This window comes from Ambystoma mexicanum, chromosome 9 (genome assembly GCF_040938575.1).
Source record: "Ambystoma mexicanum isolate Mex_15411 chromosome 9, UKY_AmexF1_1, whole genome shotgun sequence".
Lineage (NCBI taxonomy): Eukaryota > Metazoa > Chordata > Amphibia > Caudata > Ambystomatidae > Ambystoma > Ambystoma mexicanum.
Genome location: NC_090931.1, coordinates 96,056,109 through 96,078,370, shown reverse-complemented (window position 1 = coordinate 96,078,370; position 22,262 = coordinate 96,056,109). Strand labels below are relative to the sequence as shown.

The following is a 22,262-nucleotide window of genomic DNA, read 5'->3' as shown; positions in this document are numbered from 1 at the left end:
GGGTGGAGTGGCGCTCCCTTTCTCCGTCATCTTGATTCCTGACCTCATCCTGTCCGGTGTCCCCTTGCCACCCGGAGCCATGTCAATCTGTTTCCTGTCAGTGTTGTTGCCTGTCGAACCAAACCACTAGGTAATCTTCAAGGCTACGGATGGTGAGGGGTGGGGGGTTGCTGTGGATATGCTCTAGAATAGGGCTCAGCTAATGGTCTACTCCTTAGCCCCACAGTACAACAAATGCCCTGACTGCTCGCCAAATCCAATCTGGTGGTCTCAGCCCATGTACTCCTATTCCACCTGCTTCCTGATCCTTGGACATTCCTATTAGGGTTCCCGGCCACACTTCCCAGTGCCATAAGAGAGGAGCGATCACGCTGGGGAATGAGGGTCACATCTTGGGTGGGAGCTTCATCAGGACCATACAGTTAACGAGTTAAGTCAATAATATGATTGAATGAGATCCCTTGTATAGTTACATTAGTTGCAATGTGTGCTGGGTACTCTGATTATGCCCGGGCAGAATAAAGGAGTGGGCACACAATGGGTTCACTCTTTATAGTTAATGAGATGAATCCACCCATGGCCTCGTTACGAGTTCGGCGGTGCAGTGAACTTTTTTGAAAATTCTGTTATTGCCAGTTTTTCAGCAGTCTCAAAATAACACCAATTTTACTGCACGGCCAAATTGCAATTTTGGAGGTGCAGTGGAGGATATGGCTGGAGGCAAATCCTACAGTTTACTGACAAAATTGTTTTGGATTTACCACATCAGATTGCTAGATTGTGGTAAATCCCAAGAAATCGTCCAGGAGGGATATGGATTCCAAAAATGGGGATTAACACTGCCTTACGGCCACTCATAATCCCACGGAAAATGTGAGGGACTGAGTGGTGGTTACGGTAAATGACTTAGTCGTAATGAGGTCCTGTTAAACTGTGTTTTGGTCCTGGTCACTCATGTCATCATTTCTTGCGACAGTATCGACAATTAAGCACATTGGGCATTATTATGACTCTGGCGGTAGCCGTGCTGGCAAACACTGGTACGGCTGCCACCGGAGTAATATTTTTTACCTGCGCCAGGGAATGGGGAACTACCGGGGCATTACAGGCCCGGCGGTCCTTCCGGCCAGGGGCCGGAAAAAAGAAAATCCCCATTCCAATCGAGTCTCACTGACTGAATGGGAATGGGGAGGACGGATGCACCCGCACTGTGTGCAACTGTGCCGGTGAACCCGTCAAGGTCTGCGAGCGGGTGCCGTTCCGCCCGCCAGGTGGGCTGAAAGGCACCCGCTCGCAGAACTCGTAGTTTGCCGGTCCGGAAAAAAACAGAACGGGCAAGTTTATTGGTACCAGTGTTTCTGGATTGGCAAACTCAGAATGAGTCCCGTTGTCTTATTTTTGAGAATCAGGATTACAATTAAGTTGTTGGGAAACTAAAGTGGCCATATTCAAGCAGATAAAGTGTGTTGACTCTTGGAATATGGAACACTGTGGAGGTGTAGTTATTTTCATGGCATGGATTTTCACACAATAAATTAGGTGGGGAAGCTGTGCTATCCTGTTCAGAGATGTCTAGAACCTCAATCCTATTAACGAAGCAAGGAAATAATTGAGATGTGGATGGATAATATTGGCAATACCATCAGGAAGTGTCCATCTGACGTTCAGAGCCTTTCAGTTTGGAGAAGCTGCGGCCGCTCAGCCACACACATCACACAAATGTTTAAAGAACTAGAAATATACTCCAGCTTTATAGCAAGCATTGTGATGCTGCGAAAACAACCAAAGCCATCCAAGAAAGACCTTGGCCACCCTTAGCATGGCCAGAAGAACCTCATTAATATGCAGTCTCATGTACAAAAATACAAAAATCATGACCACATACCATTTTTACAAACTATTGTTAATAGAATGAATGGTCAATGACCAGAATCCAGCCCACAAAGAACCTTGAGAAGTAACACTAGAGATGATGTACACAGCAGAGGTGTCCAGAGATAAACGTTTGTGTCCACACGGCACCAGCAATCCCAAGACAAAACTTTAAAGGTCACAATGATCCCTGTTAGCACAAAGACACAAAGTGCACCTCCTCTGATTATGAAACCCTTGAAAGGACTCACCCATAACTACCCTCTGGAGGCACTTACCCTACAGTGGAAGTCTGCAACCTTCGGCTCTCTGGGTCTTTTGGGCTACAACTCCTGTCAGCCCAATCCACCATAGTCAATGTTAAAGACTAATATGGCTTTCATCCTCGTTGTGGGGGACGGACAGGGCCTTTAATGAACCCCAGCCTGAGCCCAGTTAGGGATGGGGGCCGTTAAAGGCCATGTCCGCTCCCCCACAGCGGGGATTAAAGCCATTTGCACCACAGGGTTTAACCGGGGTGCAAATGGTTTATTTATTTTTCCTCCAGAGATTAGTGTGCAAGTGACACCAATCTCCGGAGAAAAACATTTTTAAAAAAAGAAACACAAATGCCTGCAGCTAGGCTAAGTCACTTTTCCATTTCTATGGTGGTGGCCGGGAGCAGGAGGAGTGCAGAGACCGGAGCACAAAGCTCCGGTCCAGCAGGTAAGTGTAGAGGGAGGGAGGGGGTAGACAAGATGTTTGGATTGTTTTGGGGTTGAGGGGTGGGGAGGCAACAGGGAGAGTCTCACTGTTGCCTCCCCACATTAAAAAACATTTAACACATGGTGCCAGCTGAGGAAGGGTCTCAGGTGGCTGGAACAGCGAACAGAGAATGTGTATTCTCGGCTGCTGCTCCAGCCACCGAATCTGATCCCTGGGTGCGAATGGAAGTCCTGGTCTAAAACATTTGGAGGATGGCCAGTTGCAGACCTCAGATCTACAGAGACTCCATTGCTAATCCGAGATACTATAATAAATCCCCTGAGCCCCTAAACAAAAGAGAATACCGTTCCCCCCCCTAAAAATTCATACTAGGTTTATGCCTCTCCTAACCCCTAGAAAGTGAACTCTACGATTCCCAAATAACCAATATTGAAGGCCTTCACAAAACAGAAATGAACTTAAAACAGCCAATATGTATGCCCTTCCCAAACACTAGCTATTACGGGTCTTTTCCAACCCAAAAAACAATTAACACTCACATTTCTAATACAATTGACACCCTTTCTCTAAACTGGTTTCAACGCCCTAAAAAACATACACTGTTGTGCTAAGAAACAAATTCAAAGGAGAAATGAATGAGCAGATATCTGAAATAGACATGGAAAGCAAGGAGCAGAACCTACTGAAAGTTGACCTAATTAATAGTAGGAACAATTACACCAACTACCTACTATGAAAGAAGAATCAGCTTGCTGAAGGGCAACTTGTGTGGTCCATAATAACAGAAATGTTCCAGTACTTCCCACTAGTAAGTACATCATTTCATATGACCAGTTTCCAACAACTCAGCCAACCAGACTAATCACCCAGAAAAAAAAGCCAGACTGACAGTGGTCTGACCTCAGAGAAGTGGGCCTCGGAGTCCTTCAACTACGCTGATACCGACAGGTCAAGAAACCTGCGGAGCTAGCACAGTGCACTGGGAAGCGGAGATAGAGTGTTCGACAAGAGTGAGCAAAACCAACAACCTCGGAAGAACGGGTCATGTGCCCCCACCAGAAAGACAGTAATGGGAGCAACAGGAGACCTGGTAGGGGTTTTGGAAAGAGTTAAGAGTGCCTCAGGAGTAATCTCCCTCATCACAGTAATTGCTTTTCTGTTGAACATAGGAAAAGGAGGGAGGGAAAAAAGCAATGTAGATTTCCTCTCTAGATTCCGCTTGAGTGAAGAAGGGGAAGGCAATATCGTTAGGGGAGAGGTACGTGACGATTCACGGGACCTTGTCACTTCTCCCCAGAGGGGATCCTTCCCTGTGAGGCTAGAGAGGTGAGCCAGCTGCACAACAATGCCCCTAGGGGTGGTGGAAAGCAGGACCACACAGGGAGAGACTCCTCCCATGTGGATTAGGACACTATTTCTGTGATGGAACCCCTTAACCCCATTGCCTTTGAGACCATGAAATACTTGAGGTCCTTCAAGAACCAACCTGAAAGCACTACTGTGTGTTACTGCAATAGTCCTTCCTTTCCTCACTTAAGACTTAATACAACCAAGACGGGGAGGAGGAAAAGGAAGATACAGAGTGATAATAAGTAATCTCCCAAAAGTACTGAGAAGAGGAAGACTGAAGGAGTGATGCAAACTACTCCTTACCAAGTCTCAAAAGTACTGAGAAGAGGTGGCCGCAAGGAGGCATGACGAATAGTCCATTGATATAAAAGTAGCACGGTAGCACTCTGCCTGGCATGACCGAGGTATAGGACATAACAACCACAAAGGGACTCAATGAAAGGAGAAGCCAGCGTGAAGGCTGTGAACCCCCGGAGATTCAAACCTGGGAATGAGGAAGTGAGCAGAAGAAGCAGATTTGCCAGGGATTACACACTTTAAGAAGCGAAACCAGTATTTTGTCCCAGGCGGAGATGTAAGAACTTCACCACGCATCTTCTGGTATAATTGATATCAGTATTTGCTCAGGTTTGTGAGTCAAGGGGTTGAATAATTATTTTCTAGCAATGGCTTGAAAAGTACAAAAATCACATAATACGATAACCTGACAGTATATACACATTGTTATAGAACCAGGTCAAGCAAAAGAATGTGATTATACATTCATTTTTCCCATCCTGGATGCTAGGTTTTCCTGTGTAAATCAAAATAATGTTGTGGTGTGCAATATATGAATGTACACTTTATTATTAATTTGTAAGAACTCTATAGTATGGGTGGACTGCTTTAATTGCATCTGTGATGTTTAATGATATTTGACGTGTGGGTAAGGAACTGGGGCAATGCATAAAATGGATCTGCATGCGGTAAGAATTATCCTGTGATGTTGCATCCTGTGACGTCTTCCCATTGCCCATGTTCATAAGGCAACCATTTTTCTTCTTTTTTCTTTTTAAGACTTGCCCTGCCACGCACACATGTGTGTCAGTCATCAAACAGTGGATCCAACAAATCTTTCTTAGAGCCATTTTTCTAGGAAAGTGTGTGGTCTTGAAATGCTGCTTGTGCCCTTAGCCTTCAAACATGTTCATTTCCAACATTAGTTTCAGGCTTGATCATTCAATATTACCATTGTGAGCAAAGCCAGCCCAGGGAGCCCAGCTGTTTCCAGTTACTCAGACCCCTAAATAGAGGAAAATAAAATAAAGACAACTTAAAAAAAAATTGTTCCAAAGGTTCATAATTGTGCACTTGTGACCACAATTAACTCCACCCACCCAAAGTTCTGCCTCCATGACCCACCCAGTTAGGGCCCTTTGTCAGGTGCTGCCCACTGGGCCCTTTACATTAAATCTGCCACTGTTGAGCAGGAATCACATATGAAAGAAGCTCTGGCATGAGAGTTTACCAGGCAATACAAGTGTGTGTTTTCAAGAAAACCTGGCAGGAGAGTATACCAGGCAATCCAAGCGTGTGTTTTCAAAGAAGCCTGGAAAAACAATATACCAGGCAGTTGCAAACGAGTAAAAGAAATCCTGGTAGGGAAATACACCAGGAAAGTTGGAAATGAATAAAACACAAGAACTAGCCAGCAATATTGGTTTAAGATACTTGGGAATAAAAACCCTGGCAAGAGAGTACACCAGGGTTGCCGACCATTATAAAAAGAAAGACAATCAGTTTGAAGATTGCTTTTGTCGTTGACCCAAGGGAAGGTCAAGAACTGTTATTTGTAACCTAGGAAAGTGACAAAGAATCCAGGGAAAGGTAAGGACCCTCTGGAGCAAGGATATCCATCCATGATAGATTTTTTTTTTGTGTGGATGTTAAACGTTATTTTCCTTTCTTTTTAACATTTGAAAAACACTAATGCCCAAAGACATTATCAGTTTCACCTTAGAATTAATTGGTTTATTGTGTGAGGGTCAGAATAGTACTTTGAACACAGGACGGTTATGTTTTGGACATTTTGACACTGACAGATCCTTAGTTTTGGGTTTAGGTAGGGACATTCCACTAGTTCAGAGACAGCAAGGCCTTTTCCCAAACCCTTCTATGTTTTGACCAAAGTCTTTATCCAAAAGCATGTCTAACTTGTGCCTAAATATCATTCCTGACTCCTCACCCTCGCACCCATCTCAAATCAGGCATTGACTTGGAGGTTGTGATTAATGGGGTTTAAACACAACGTACCTTTAACTGAGATCATAACTGAGATCATACAATAATTTCAGAAACAGATTCAAGGACTTTAAATAGAGTGTTGCTGCAAAGGAAGGGGAGCAACATGTGCCTTGAGGCCCCCTAATTTATGGGGAATTATGGAGAATTACTGTAAGTTCCCCTGAAATCTCTCATGTGTGAATCACTTTGCCCCAGAGCTTCTGGCATTTATAAGTCCCCTTATTTGGTGACAGGTGTCTGCATGTCCACATATGCCAGTCTGCCTCTGATTGCTGAGCTCCCATCTTTTAAAACTGCAATGTTGCTCCACAGTGTACGACAGGGAAAGGCCTGTTCCCTGATCTTCTTTTTCTAGAATGTGTTATTTTCCTGTTGGAAGGTGGTTCTCAGTGCATTACTTGGTGGTTTTCACCTAGAGGCTGCAGGTCTGAAGAATAGAACAGCAGAAGGGCACATGCTAATGGCATATAAATATTAAAGGGGGTCAGACTGCAGTCAACCTCTTGAGTTATTGCACAATAGCAGAAGCATTTCATTGGTTGACAGTACAGAATTTGTATAATGTGGTGACCGGGTCCTGGTGAGACGACTTCAGTAGAGGTCTTCTCGGACAAGCCCCGCCCTGTGCTCTGAGTCAGGATGTAGTGCCCAACTTAGTCTCATCTTTCTCTAGGCACACACTTTTATTGTACATAGTGCAGGTGGTGATTGCCATTCTCTGTCCTCTAGTATGAAGAATACGTTATCCTTTTTTCCTGGACCAAAAGAAAATGACAAAACAAAAACTGTTTAGGGTCAAAATATTCTAAAAGGAAAAAACAATTTATCAAATGTGCTTATGTAAGAAGAACACACATTCAAACTGACGAGTCCCAGTACGGTGACATAGCAATCAAAACTGTAAAAAGTGCAAACTGTGGCATCTATAATGAATGCAGGAAAAAGCAACCATACAGGTCTCTGATACATTACATGAAATCTAATAGAGTACCCCAACATGGTGCATCAAAAGACAACATCGAAAGCACTGTATAAACACAACCATAATGCATGAGAATCATCAAGTCACTCACCATGTGTACACGGATATACGATAACGGAAACTAAATATGTGAACACACGTTAGCATTCTAAAAACCAGTGCTAACATAAAGCAACACGTGACAGGATACAGGAAGAATAGCTGGATGCACACTTCAATCAATGCCCCGATTCACTGCCAATGGCTGACATGAGACAGTTCTGTAAATGGCCTCTCTTTTGCTGGGCTTTGTGTCTCTCGATGGGCAACATCAGGTCTAGACCTTGAAACTGAAGGTGACTTGCAGAGTGGCCAAGCGCTGGCTGACATGACACAGTTCTGTAAATGGCCTCTCTTTTGCTGGGCTTTGTGGCTCTCGATGGGCAACATCAGGTCGAGACCTTGAAACTGAAGGTGACTTGCAGAGTGGCCAAGCTCTGGCTGACATGACAGAGTTCTATAAATGGCCTCTCTTTTGCTGGGCTTTGTGGCTGTCGATGGGCAACATCAGGTCCAGACCTTGAAACTGAAGGTGACTTGCAGAGTGGCCAAGCGCTGGCTGACATGACAGAGTTCTGTAAATGGCCTCTCTTTTGCTGGGCTTTGTGGCTCTCGATGGGCAACATCAGGTCCAGACCTTGAAACTGAAGGTGACTTGCAGAGTGGCCAAGCTCTGGCTAACATGACAGAGTTCTATAAAAGGCCTCTCTTTTGCTGGGCTTTGTGGCTGTCGATGGGCAACATCAGGTCCAGACCTTGAAACTGAAGGTGACTTGCAGAGTGGCCAAGCGCTGGCTGACATGACAGAGTTCTGTAAATGGCCTCTCTTTTGCTGGGCTTTGTGGCTCTCGATGGGCAACATCAGGTCCAGACCTTGAAACTGAAGGTGACTTGCAGGGTGGCCAAGCGCTGGCTAACATCACAGAGTTCTATAAATGGCCTCTCTTTTGCTGGGCTTTGTGGCTGTCGATGGGCAACATCAGGTCCAGACCTTGAAACTGAAGGTGACTTGCAGAGTGGCCAAGCGCTGGCTGACATGACAGAGTTCTGTAAATGGCCCCTCTTTTGCTGGGCTTTGTGGCTCTCGATGGGTAACATCAGGTCCAGACCTTGAAACTGAAGGTGACTTGCAGAGTGGCCAAGCTCTGGCTGACATGACAGAGTTCTATAAATGGCCTCTTTTTCGCTGGGCTTTGTGGCTGTCGATGGGCAACATCAGGTCCAGGCCTTGAAACTGAAGGTGACTTGCAGACTGGCCAAGCACTGGCTGACATGACAGAGTTCTATAAATGGCCTCTCTTTCGCTGGGCTTTGTGGCTGTCGATGGGCAACATCAGGTCCAGACCTTGAAACTGAAGGTGACTTGCAGAGTGGCCAAGCGCTGGCTGACATGACAGAGTTCTATAAATGGCCTCTCTTTTGCTGGGCTTTGTGGCTCTCGATGGGCAACATCAGGTCCAGACCTTGAAACTGAAGGTGACTTGCAGAGTGGCCAAGCGCTGGCTGACATGACAGAGTTCTGTAAATGGCCTCTCTTTTGCTGGGCTTTGTGGCTCTCGATGGGCAACATCAGGTCCAGACCTTGAAACTGAAGGTGACTTGCAGAGTGGCCAAGCGCTGGCTAACATCACAGAGTTCTATAAATGGCCTCTCTTTTGCTGGGCTTTGTGGCTGTCGATGGGCAACATCAGGTCCAGACCTTGAAACTGAAGGTGACTTGCAGAGTGGCCAAGCGCTGGCTGACATGACACAGTTCTGTAAATGGCCCCTCTTTTGCTGGGCTTTGTGGCCCTCGATGGGTAACATCAGGCCCAGACCTTGAAACTGAAGGTGACTTGCAGAGTGGCCAAGCTCTGGCTGACATGACAGAGTTCTATAAATGGCCTCTCTTTTGCTGGGCTTTGTGGCTGTCGATGGGCAACATCAGGTCCAGACCTTGAAACAGAAGGTGACTTGCAGAGTGGCCAAGCGCTGGCTGACATGACATAGTTCTATAAATGGCCTCTCTTTTGCTGGGCTTTGTGGCACTCGATGGGCAACATCAGGTCCATACCTTGAAACTGAAGGTGACTTGCAGAGTGGCCAAGCGCTGGCTGACATGACAGAGTTCTATAAATGGCCTCTCTTTTGCTGGGCTTTGTGGCTCTCGATGGGCAACATCAGGTCCATATCTTGAAACTGAAGGTGACTTGCAGAGTGGCCAAGCGCTGGCTGACATGACAGAGTTCTGTGGCTCTCGATGGGCAACATCATGTCCAGACCTTGAAACTGAAGGTGACTTGCAGAGTGGCCAAGCGCTGGCTGACATGACAGAGTTCTGTAAATAGCCTCTCTTTTGCTGGGCTTTGTGGCTCTCGATGGGCAACATCAGGTCCAGACCTTGAAACTGAAGGTGACTTGCAGAGTGGCCAAGCGCTGGCTGACATGACACAGTTCTGTAAATTGCCCCTCTTTTGCTGGGCTTTGTGGCTCTCGATGGGCAACATCAGGTCCAGACCTTGAAATTGAAGGTGACTTGCAGAGTGGCCAAGCGCTGGCTGACATGACACAGTTCTGTACATTGCCCCTCTTTTGCTGGGCTTTGTGGCTGTCGACGGGCAACATCGGGTCCAGACCTTGAAACTGAAGGTGACTTGCAGAGTGGTCAAGCGCTGGCTGACATGACACAGTTCTGTAGATGGCCCCTCTTTTGCTGGGCTTTGTGGCTCTCGATGGGCAACATCAGGTCCAGACCTTGAAACTGAAGGTGACTTGCAGAGTGGCCAAGCTCTGGCTGACATGACAGAGTTCTATAAATGGCCTCTCTTTTGCTGGGCTTTGTGGCTCTCGATGGGCAACATCAGGTCTAGACCTTGAAATTGAAGGTGACTTGCAGAGAAGCCAAGCTCAGTGAAATGCACTGCAACTCTGGACTTGATGTTCTCAGTCCTTGTTTTCCTACAACATGTCCTTCGCTGTTTGGCTAGTTTGTCCCTTATGGATCTTTCCATGTGGGCATTTGAAAGAATATATGACGAATTCACGTAGGCATGTCATGCAGTGTCGGTGTTACATGTGTTCTCATATACCAGGATGGGCAACACGATCACATTTTAGGTATCCAGTGATTCCCTCGAATAAAAAGCATTGAATGCAAAAGCCTAAAAAAAAATGCATTGAAAAAAGTATTTTTTTTTTAGGTAAAGGTTTTTTTTAATTAAAATGGGTTTTAAGGGGTAAAAAAACAGGGGTTGGGGGACGGACCCCCCCCCATTAAAAAAATGAAGGAAAAAATGCATTTTTTCAATGCATTTTTTTTTCAAGGCGTTTGCATTCGATGCTTTGGATGTCGAGGCTATCACTAGGAAACACATTTTATGATCTTGTCACAACAACAGCATATAAGTCAGGGAAATATACCTCATTTTAGTGAGCTCAGAAATGGCAGCCTGGTTTTCGTTGTGAATATGTGTGCTCGGATTAGCTGCTCGACAATATTTGGCAAATGCTTATATGCACTTACGGGTTGTTCTTTAGTGATATGGCCCTTTTTGGGGTCGCTCTGTAATATATTCGGTACCCAGTCAATTTACGGAAATATAGGGTAGTGGGTTAAGGGATTGAAATGGGTCAGGGATGGGGTTAGGGTGGTGTTATAACGATATCAGGTGTATTTTTTTTAAATAGTGTTTTTCGGTATTTTGGTCGCAATGAAATGTACCACTCTGAATTTTCCGTCGGTAAGATCACATATAGCCATATCTTCCAGTATTTATTGACAATGCTTTTTACCCTACCTGATGCCGGGTCATATGTCGCTGTGCCTGCCGTTAGGTGCCTGTCGACACAGTATCGAATGCATAGGTTCGACGGCGGTGATGCGATTCTCTTCTGTGCAATTCTATTGCCGGAACCGATCTATCAATATTGAGGCAAATGCTTGCAAGACCTCTGGTTTAGTGGTAATCTCTTAATGTGCAGTCATTGAAGCCATGGCTTCATCACTGAACGGGAACATGAGTGCATGAGCAGCAAAGAATTGCCATCTGCAACCTCCTTGCGCCTTGGGAACATGGGGTGATTTTGAGTTAGGGCGCCTACAGTGTCTACAAAAGAAACTCGCTCAGGGCCAAGAGCCATTGTGAATTGTCTAGTGGGGTGTATCCCACTCAAGTTGTCAAAAAATGGTTCCAGCAAAGATACGTCCACGCCATCTATGCAGTAAGTGCATACTGTTCTGCCAGTTTGCCAAAGATTAGCATGAAGAATACATTTCATTTGGAACCCCTCAATAAAGAAGTTTGCATGATTATAGGAAAACGTACCCCTCAAATGTGTTTGACATTGTTAAGAAAAACATCTCTTTTAAGTTTAATGACAACAGAAAATTATGCTGTAACTTCTTGCACCAAAGAACATTCTCTCTAGGCCTCGCTCTCACTACGACACGTTTAGATGCTCAAGGCATGCTAATGAACATGAAGGCCCTCATACACCCACCACCCACTGTGAACCACAGAGCCCACTATGGCACCAAATCCTGAGATCCCTGCAGCATAGAGTGTGTGCACAGCATAACGCACACAGCCTTCTATGGCACTGGCTTCCAACCTACCACAGCAGCCCCCACACATCCACTGCTCGCCCTGCTGCACAGCGCTGTCCACACATCCACTGCTCGCCCTGCTGCAGAGTGCTGTCCATGGCAGCAGCCTCCTCACATCCACTGCTCGCCCTGCGGCACAGCGCTGTCCCACCCACACATCCACTGCTCGCCCTGCTGCACAGCGCTGTCCATGGCAGCAGCCCCCACACACCCACTGCTCGCCCTGCTGCACAGCGCTGTCCGTGGCAGCAGCCCCCACACATCCACTGCTCACACTGCTGCAGAGTGCTGTCCGTGGCAGCAGCCCCCACACATCCACTGCTCGCCCTGCTGCACAGCGCTGTCCGTGGCAGCAGCCCCCACACATCCACTGCTCGCCCTGCTGCACAGCGCTGTCCATGGCAGCAGCCCCCACACATCCACTGCTCGCCCTGCTGCAGAGCGTTGTCCATGGCAGCAGCCCCCACACATCCACTGCTCGCCCTGCTGCAGAGCGCTGTCCATGGCAGCAGCCCCCACACATCGCTGTCCACACATCCACTGCTCGCCCTGCTGCATAGTGCTGTCCATGGCAGCAGCCCCCACACATCCACTGCTCGCCCTGCTGCAGAGCGCTGTCCATGGCAGCAGCCTCCACACATCCACTGCTCGCCCTGCTGCTGAGTGCTGTCCATGGCAGCAGCCCCCACACATCCACTGCTCGCCCTGCTGCAGAGTGCTGTCCATGGCAGCAGCCCCCACACATCCACTGCTCGCCCTGCTGCAGAGTGCTGTCCACACATCCACTGCTCGCCCTGCTGCAGAGTGCTGTCCATGGCAGCATCCCCCACACATCCACTGCTCACCCTGCTGCACAGCGCTGTCCACACATCCACTGCTCGCCCTGCTGCAGAGTGCTGTCAATGGCAGCAGCCCCCACACATCCACTGCTCGCCCTGCTGCAGAGCGCTCTCCATGGCAGCAGCCCCCACACATCCACTGCTCGCCCTGCTGCAGAGTGCTGTCCATGGCAGCAGCCCCCAAACATCCACTGCTCGCCCTGCTGCAGAGCGCTGTCCATGGCAGCAGCCCCCACACATCCACTGTTCGCCCTGCTGCAGAGCGATGTCCATGGCAGCAGCCCCCACACATCCACTCCTCGCCCTGCTGCAGAGTGCTGTCCATGGCAGCAGCCCCCACACATCCACTGCTCGCCCTGCTGCAGAGTGCTGTCCACACATCCACTGCTCGCCCTGCTGCAGAGTCCTGTCCATGGCAGCATCCCCCACACATCCACTGCTCACCCTGCTGCACAGCGCTGTCCACACATCCACTGCTCGCCCTGCTGCAGAGTGCTGTCCATGGCAGCAGCCCCCACACATCCACTGCTCGCCCTGCTGCAGAGTGCTGTCCATGGCAGCAGCCCCCACACATCCACTGCTCGCCCTGCTGCAGAGTGCTGTCCATGGCAGCAGCCCCCACACATCCACTGCTCGCCCTGCTGCAGAGGGATGTCCATGGCAGCAGTCCGCACACATCCACTGCTCGCCCTGCTGCAGAGTGCTGTCCATGGCAGCAGCCCCCACACATCCACTGCTCGCCCTGCTGCACAGCGCTGTCCACACATCCACTGCTCGCCCTGCTGCAGAGTGCTGTCCATGGCAGCAGCCTCCTCAAATCCACTGCTCGCCCTGCGGCACAGCGCTGTCCCACCCACACATCCAGTGCTCGCCCTGCTGCACAGCGCTGTCCATGGCAGCAGCCCCCACACATCCACTGCTCGCCCTGCTGCACAGCGCTGCTGCACAGCGCTGTCCATGGCAGCATCCCCCACACATCCACTGCTTGCCCTGCTGCGGAGTGCTGTCCCTGGCAGCATCCCCCCACACATCCACTGCTCACCCTGCTGCACGGCGCTGTCCATGGCAGCATCCCCCACACATCCACTGCTCGACCCCTGCTGCACAGCGCTGTCCATGGCAGCAGCCCCCACCCATCCACTGCTCGCCCTGCTGCAGAGCGCTGTCCATGGCAGCATCCCCCACACATCCAGTGCTTGCCCTGCTGCAGAGCGCTGTCCATGGCAGCATCCCCCACACATCTACTGCTCACCCTGCTGCAGAGCGCTGTCCATGGCAGCATTCCCCACACATCCACTGCTCGCCCTGCTGCAGAGCGCTGTCCATGGCAGCATCCCCCACACATCCACTGCTCGCCCTGCTGCAGAGCGCTGTCCATGGCAGCAGCCCCCACACATCCACTGCTCGCCCTGCTGCACAGCGCTGTCCATGGCAGCATCCCCCACACATCCACTGCTCGCCCTGCTGCAGAGTGCTGTCCATGGCAGCATCCCCCACACATCCACTGCTCGCCCTGCTGCACAGTGCTGTCCCCCCACACTTCCACTGCTCGCCCTGCTGCACAGTGCTGTCCCCCCACACATCCACTGCTCGCCCTGCTGCAGAGTGCTGTCCATGGCAGTATCCCCCACACATCAACTGCTCGCCCTGCTGCAGAGCGCTGTCCATGGCAGCATTCCCCACACATCCACTGCTCGCCCTGCTGCACGGCGCTGTCCATGGCAGCATCCCCCACAGATCCACTGCAGGGCACACCTCTCTAGTTCATAAGGTTCACATAGACCCTAAGGTACCGGCAACTCTTGCCCTGGCAATTCTCCATCACAATGTGCCTCGTGCATCGTGGGGTGCTGAGCTTGAACCTTCAGCACTCTGTGCTGGACACCGCCGTCTATGGCATCAAACCCTCATTCTTCCGTCAATCACTAGTATGCACAGCAAGTTCATGCCCCTGGCTCCCTCATCCCGGAACTGCACATAATTAAGTGAAAGGGTCTTGCATTGCACCCCACATCTCCACCATCTTACGGTGGGGCCGTGGAGCCCAGAGTCCTCTATGGTAGTAGATTGAATGCCACTAACATTCATTATAAAACCGGTCCACCATTCACCAGGGTGAACAGCCTAACCCGCTCACCATACATCCACCATTCACCAGGGTGGACAGCCTTCTATATCACCCACTCACCATACATCACCATTCACCAGCGTGTCGAGAGCCCTCTAAGGCACTGGTCCATCATACATCCACCATTCACCAGGGTGCCCGGAACCCTATATGGCACTGGTCTATCACACACCCACCATTCACCAGGGTGTCCAGGGCCCTATATGGCACTTGTTCATCATACATCTAACATTCACCAGGGTGTCCGGGGCCCTCCATGGCACTTGTTCATCATACATCCAACCAATCACCAGGGTGTCCAGTGACCTCTGTGGCACTGGTCTTTCGTCCATCCACCAATCACCAGGATGTCTGGAGCCCTCTATGGCACTGGTCCATCAAAGATCCACCATTCTCTAGGGTATCCAGGGCCCTCTATGGAACTGGCCCTTCACGCTTTCCACCATTCACCAGGGTGTCTAGAGCCCTCTATGGCACTGGCCCTTCACGCTTTCCAACATTCACCAGGGTGACCAGGGCCCTCTATGGCACTGGTCCATCACACATCCACCATTCACCAGGATGTCTGGAGACCTCTATGGCACTGGTCCATCATACACCCAACATTCACCAGGGTGTCTGGGCCCACTATGGCACTGGTCTTCACATATCCACCATTCATCAGGGTGTCTGGAGCCCTCTGTGGCACTGGTCCATCACACATCCACCATTCACCAGGGTGTCTGGGCCCACTATGGAACTGGTCTATCACACATCCACCATTCACGAGAGTGTCCTGAGCCCTCTACGGCACTGGTCCATCACACATCCACCATTCACCAGGGTGGCCGGAGCCCTGTGTGGCACTGGTCCATCACACATCCACCATTCACCAGGGTGTCCAGGGCCCTCCATAGCACTGGTCCATCATCCATCCACCATTCACCATGGTGTCTGAGGCCCCTATGGCACTGGTCCATCATCCATCCACCATTCACCAGGGTGTCTGGGCCCCCTATGGCACTGGTCCATCATCCATCCACCATGGTGTCTGGGCCCCCTATGGCACTGGTCCATCACACGTCCACCATTCACCACGCCCGCTGTGGCATAGACCCCTCATACAGCCCTCGCCATTTTTCGCCATTTTTAATTGCCCCTCTCTCACTGGCCAGCTCACAATCTAGTACGAGTTGCAACGTGCCGCCTATGCAAATAAAGTTCTGGGACCCCTGTTCCCCCTCATGCATTACAGGGACCCCTCGCCCGGAATCCGTGTGCACCACAGCCCTCTAACGCCCCTTAAGTTTCGGGGAGCATTGCGCCTGCGCGGCTGCGCCTGTTCCAGTAATGGCGCGTCCAAGCTTGCGCATTACTTGAGCGTCTTCACGCGTCAACTACGGACACACATAGGAACGGCTTTTGTGGGACGAGGTGATAGGATATGGCTTGGGGTGTTGTCTCCATCGAGGGACCCCGGTAAAAAAGAGAGTGGTCTGGTGAAAGAGATGCATGCCGTAGATGGGACAGAGGAGAGGGGTGAGTGGAGTGGGCAAGTGAGACCCCTGGGGAACAGAACAGAGGGAGCGAAATAGAGGAGAAAGGGATGTAGGGAGGGGAGAAGGCGGGAGGGGGGAGGGAAGGTGGGCAGAGTGAGCAGCACAGCAAGGCATCACTTGGACCAGAGTACTCCCACCGTGTGGAGTGTCCCCGAAGCACAGCACAGCACAGCACGGAGCGCATGAGGATGAAAGCCCGCAGCCTGTGGCCAGCTGTCGCCGCCCTGCTCGCCGCCCTGGGGCTCCAGGGCACAGGTAGGGGGACTGGGGCAGCCCGGCCGCGCTTCCCATGGGTGCATGTGTGGTTCACAGGTGTGAAGCGGGCCCTGCGAGGAGGGGCGGGTGGGGCTGCGGACGGGGCTGGGTTAAGGGGGTGCTGAAACGCTGTAGCTGTGTTCTGCACTGTAGGACCTACCTAGCTGTAGTATATACAGCAGAGACCACAGAAGCACAGGGTTTCCTCTACGGCGAGATTCTGGGCCCTTCTGTGCCACGAGGGAGGGGACGGGCGGGGCGTCAGTTGTACCCTGGAAGGAAACTTTCTTGAGGTCGTCTGTCTGCAGACAGCAAAAATGAAAACAAGATGCAATAATAACCGTGGCACTTGAATAGATGGTCTGGTACACAACGCTGCTGGGAAGTAGGGCTGCCCCAGTTGGCTGTCCAAGGAGTGCCCTGAGCGGACATCAGGTTTATAATGATGCCCCCTTAAGAGAAAGATTGCTTTTCTAGAACTAAAATGGGTTGGTCAAAAAGAGCCACCATGATCAACACAATTGTAATTTAACCAAAAAAGAGCATTTTAGGTGCCACTGAAATTACAATGCATCAGAACTGTGAATTAAAAGGTGCACTCTTTTTTTTAAAGTACCCTATACTGGTATTTAGTCTCATTCTAAGCACTCAGGAATGTTGTGCAAAAAAGATCTGGCATAATGGGGTAGAAAGACTAGTAAATACAGGGACGGCGCCAGGCCCTTTCACCGTTTTCAAATGAAGGGGCCCTAGAACCTCCGGTGGGCCCTAAGCAACTGCCCCCATGTTGGCAGGCAGCACTCTTGTAACACAGCACTATATTCCTTCTCTATTTTCGTTATGGAGCTTAATAATTTAATAATAATAATAATAATAATTTGGCATTTTTTTATATATAAAACGTGTGCTTTGCAGCGCTCACATTACAAGCTGTGTTTCCTGGAGCCCTTCTGGTCTTCTAACACCAGTTCCTCCACATCAGCCACCTGCTGACAAAGAAGGGTTTCTAGCTCTTTAGTGGTTATTTAGTGTTTAAGATCTCTGCTGGCTGGCCGTCTCCTGACTATCGGCGACTATTAACCTTATATTTGTCGCCATCGTAATGTGAGCACCCCAGGTGGGCATACGACTCTTTTTGCTCTAAGCAGGGGACCCCCAACTATCATGTTAAAATGAGCCCCTACACATCTTCAGCCGGGCCTGGGTGCGTATCATATAGTTTGGTTAGCAGAGAAGCCGGGACTAAACCCAACCCAGCCTGCAAGTCCGAAAGCGCCAAGAGACTAAGAAACTGGCAGCAGTGCGCTATTTAAAAACCAATCAGATAATACAATAATGCCCAGGATGGAGGGGATGAGAAGGTGCCTTTCGCGTTTGTGGGTTGGGGAGGTTTCTACCCAAGGCAACCAATCCAGTTCTAAACCCAACCCTCGCTTAAAGTTCCACTAACAAGCCTCGGCACATATTTTAGGCACTGCAAAGTCAGAGGCCTGCACACTATATGATGTTATGTTTCCTAGCAATGATTGTGTACTGCGCCAAATCACCACGGTAGTAGTCTCAAAGTGCCAAGTGTTGTCTGGAAAGTGGTGCGCTCTGCCCCCGCCAGGGTACGCATACCTTTGTGTGTGAGAAAGGACGTGGACACCACTCATGAACAGGGGTAGAAGCGAGGGCAGCCAGGCAAAGCAAGACGAGTAATGCATGGACACTTTACTTAAGAGGCCTGTGAAAAGGGTACTGCCAGCAGGAGCCCACCTGCGGTCCATGTCTTTTTATGTTTATTTTTTTGTGTTACAGTTCTTACGAACTTCTTCTAATGGAATGCGAAGGGACTTGGATCCTGAGGCAGGAGAAACCAAGAAGATGGTTCATAGGGGTGGAAAGAATCACATCAGAGCACATTTGGGATAGAATGACATCAGGCCACAAAACCCTTCTCACCTCAGCAGTAGTAGAAATATTGAGGGCACTGAACTCCCGAAACTAGAACAATGGAAGGCAGGGCACTGGCAGGAAGAAAGTAGGAGGAACAACAAAAAATGACTGCAACCCACACTAGATAAAGAATTCCTCGTGGCTCAGAAATGTAATTGGTGGAACGTTATAAAAAAAAAGTAGTAGACATTTGGATATGTATTTATTTTATTTTGTGTTATTGGGAAATATTATAGTTTTAGGAATGTATGAAGAAGACATTTTTGTAAAGGTTTAAAGTTTAAACTGTTGCTAAACCAAACACAAATCAAAACAAAAAATAAAAAACATTTTCACAAATATACAAGATAATAAAGGACATAAGAGATGAAAGAAAAGAAAAAATAAACAAAGTGAATAAAAGATACTAATAAAGGTATATATCCATATACATGTAGATTAAAATAGTCAATGAATATACATCCAACCACAAAAAAATTATCAACAGTAAGAATTAAATATTTCCTATTGGCAAAAAATAAGTCTTTTTTGGTTGTTGCTTTTGATATTTTTGTATACCTCTATGTCTTTTAATGAGCTTTTGAACCCACTTGTACAACTTGTTAGTGTCTTGTGCAGTTGGTAACTTTCCCAGGAGAAAAATCCCTTTTTGGCGCATCTGCGGGTGCCGACTCACAGACTTTTCTCGAGATTAGAGGTTTCAGGAAATCCCTCGAGAGACACCAGAGCAACCAACAATTTAATACACACATCCACTGCCGGTTTACAGTGGTAGAAGCGTACCAGAAAAAGGTAGTGGAACGGTGACCCTGGCGGGGGACAGAGTAGGCAGGAAGGGAGCAACGCCCAACACATTCCCTACAGGTTGCAGCCACGCTGGGAGACGGCCAATGGAGTTGAAAGAGATTTCAGTTTGGCTGTAACTACTATTGAGTGGTAAAGTGGAGACGAGAGCTTTAACTTCACAAAGAACAGATCCGGAACGGTGAAAATGGTTGCAAAAAGTAGTGGACCTGCTAACAGTGAAACATAACAGTAGTGCAACACCGTTCCCGCTCACTTCGACCACTGCCGGGTTAAAATAAAAAAGATGAAACTAACAATAAGACATGTTATTTGTCAGACTAGAGGTAATTTTGTAAAAAGTGCACATTGCATGCAGGGCCTGCGAACCTTTGCATTTACGTGCTGTTGGCCCACCTGCATGTAAGCTTTGCGATCTTCAATGTTTACAAAACAGTGAAACTAGAGAGTGAAAGCTCGTGAAATTGCCCAGTTTCAATGTACTCTCCTTTTTTTTAACAAATGCAAATGCAGCCAGTAAACTACGCTTTACAAACGGCATTTCCAATGGATTCCCGTTGAATCCACCTGCTACTAAACGCAGGAGGATTCCACGGGAATCCAGTTGTTGCATGCAATGCGTGCACGTCTCAGGCACGTGCAAAGCCAGGAGGCATTTGATGAAGGAATGCACAGCTGGAAATGCTAAATCCGTTTCGTGCCTTGACTCCGCCACCAATGAGCTGAAAATGCGTGGAGTGCATAAATGCGGGCGTAAACAACATACACCTTGCTTTTACGCCTTAGGTTGGCACTCCAGCCCTCATTAAATAATCCCCTAGAACTGCACAGAGATCAAACTCAACAAAACGGTGTCTTTTTTGTGTAATATTCGCCCTCCACCATTTCTGGGTTCTTTATTGAATGCATTTTTTTTCTGACAGCACTCAGGGAGGTGGGGGTTAGGAGGGAAGCAGGGCTTCTAGTTATTCAATGCAAGGTCTGGGGGGAACACACATATTTCTGTTCAAACATGTCCTACTTATCGTTATTATTTAGAGAGATTTCAATTAAAACCAGATGGAGCTCTCCCGCTCCAGGGCAGCCAAACCTGCTGCCCCCACTTATGATACTTTATGGGGGTGGGGGTTCATTGCCACTTCTAAGCACAATCCATTCTCTCATACACATCATTTCATTAATTCAACTGGGTCTGGAAAACAAACATGTTTCGATGATAACTTGAATGATTGTATACAGTGTGTTGTCTTTCCACTTTGCCAATCCCCATACATTGACTAATCTTTGCGCTCCCATCAACAAAAATGCCCGCTAAGGAGGTAATTGGCAACACCCCCTCTTCAAAGCGGAGCCCACCTCACAAACATGTTTGCCTACGATGTACCCTTCCCCGAAGTGTCGAGAGGCTGAGCAGTTAAATGGCTAGTGTAGTCAAAAGAAACGGTTCCAGTCCTGTTTACCCATGCCTACATCATTGGCATTCGCCAACAAGCACTGCCATAGCCAATAGGTGCTGCGTTTGTGTAGGCATTTCCAGGCCACAGCCTTCCAGCACCACTTGCTGTACACGAGGGGAAATGTACTCTCAGATTTTGAGAATTATGTGAACATCGTCTTTGGGGCTTTGGGGCTTGGCAAGGACGTTGGAGTAGTACCCGTCTCCAGCTGCTTTTTAGCAGAGATGGTCATGTCACGTGCTGTTGTCCCCTGTCTCATGAAAGGCTCACTCCCAGCATTCTATGTTGTGTGTCTCCCCTTGCATTGCAAAGTTCTTTATACGATGGATACAGTCAGCGTGGAGTATTTACAATGCAGTACTTGGTCTAGCCAATCACCTCAGCCCTTTGAAATCACGCACATGACAGCAGGTGTCACGTTGATGGCTCTCTCGCAAATCAATCACTCTTAATACTAGTGACCTCACAATGCATATTGATTTAGTCATGTTGGTTTAATGTTTTAATAACTTTTGGGACAACATTCACTGGATGAGGCTTTCATGTTTCACTGACTATTTGTTTATCTGGTCACGGAGGAGCACATTTTGTTAATTTCGTAAATTGCACAGTGGGGACCGCTTCCATTTGCACTTATCTGTGAAAAGGTCCTCTCGATGCAATGTTTGTCATCTGCACTGCAGAGTGCAAACGAGAAGTGTAAATGGATAGCGGAAGCCTCTTCACTGCGCAGTGCAAACAGAGTAAACACCACCAGCCATGGACGCAGGGCAAGCAGCGTTTACAATGATTTCCGAGAATTATTTATTTCACGGCTGCATGAAAATCTCATGCTGCCATGAAATCAAGAGCTTTTTTATGGCAAAGGGCAAATGGGAGGCGGAAATGTAACTCCTGTCCCGCCCTGCCTTCAAAAACAATGAAAATCATTTTACTCTTGTCTTTAGGGCCTCCATTTATGCTCTTGGGGACTCCAATGTGGGTTCCTGAGAGAGGGAGGGAGGGGGAGAGAGGGGGAGAGAGAGAGAGAGGAAGAGAGAAAGCGTGAGAATGAGAGAGAGTGAGAAAAAGAGTTAGAGACAGAAAGAGAGAATCAGAACATGAGAGAACGAGTGAAAAATTGAAAGAATGAGAGTGTGCGAGAAAGAGAGCTAGGGTAAGGGAGAGAACAAGAGGAAGGAAGAAAAGAGTGAGAGAGTGTGGGCTGGGGGTGTCACGAACCAGATTAGGCACAGGCGAGACACTGAAATCTCCTTTAATGAACGTGTTATTTGGCAACGATAGACAGAACAGGGATACGGCTAAGTGAGAAACAAACAAAAAGGAAAATCAAGTTCTTTTCAGGACAGTTAATTCAAAATGTTAACCCCCTCCCAGACCCCCGTCCCGGGTGGTCGAACTCTTATTACATGTCTTTTCAAATAAAGTATGAATTTCTAAGATAAGATTTTTGCGTCTCACCGCAGTCACGTTAATTCCCGCACACT

General features: G+C 48.6%; 1 protein-coding gene across 2 annotated transcripts in view; it reads left to right on the top strand.

Annotated features, from left to right (window-relative positions):
* The first annotated feature begins 16,101 nt into the window (after window positions 1–16,101).
* The window catches only part of LOC138487702 (5-hydroxytryptamine receptor 3A-like), a 193,830-nt gene continuing 187,669 nt past the window's right edge, over window positions 16,102–22,262 (top strand). The window contains exon 1 of one of the 2 annotated variants that reach the window (XM_069614229.1): window positions 16,102–16,301. In XM_069614229.1, the coding sequence (XP_069470330.1) occupies window positions 16,271–16,301 (31 nt within the window). In that variant the 5' untranslated portion in view covers window positions 16,102–16,270. Of the gene's footprint in view, window positions 16,302–16,401; window positions 16,577–22,262 lie in introns of those variants that run through there. The other variant, XM_069614228.1, reaches the window with a different exon arrangement.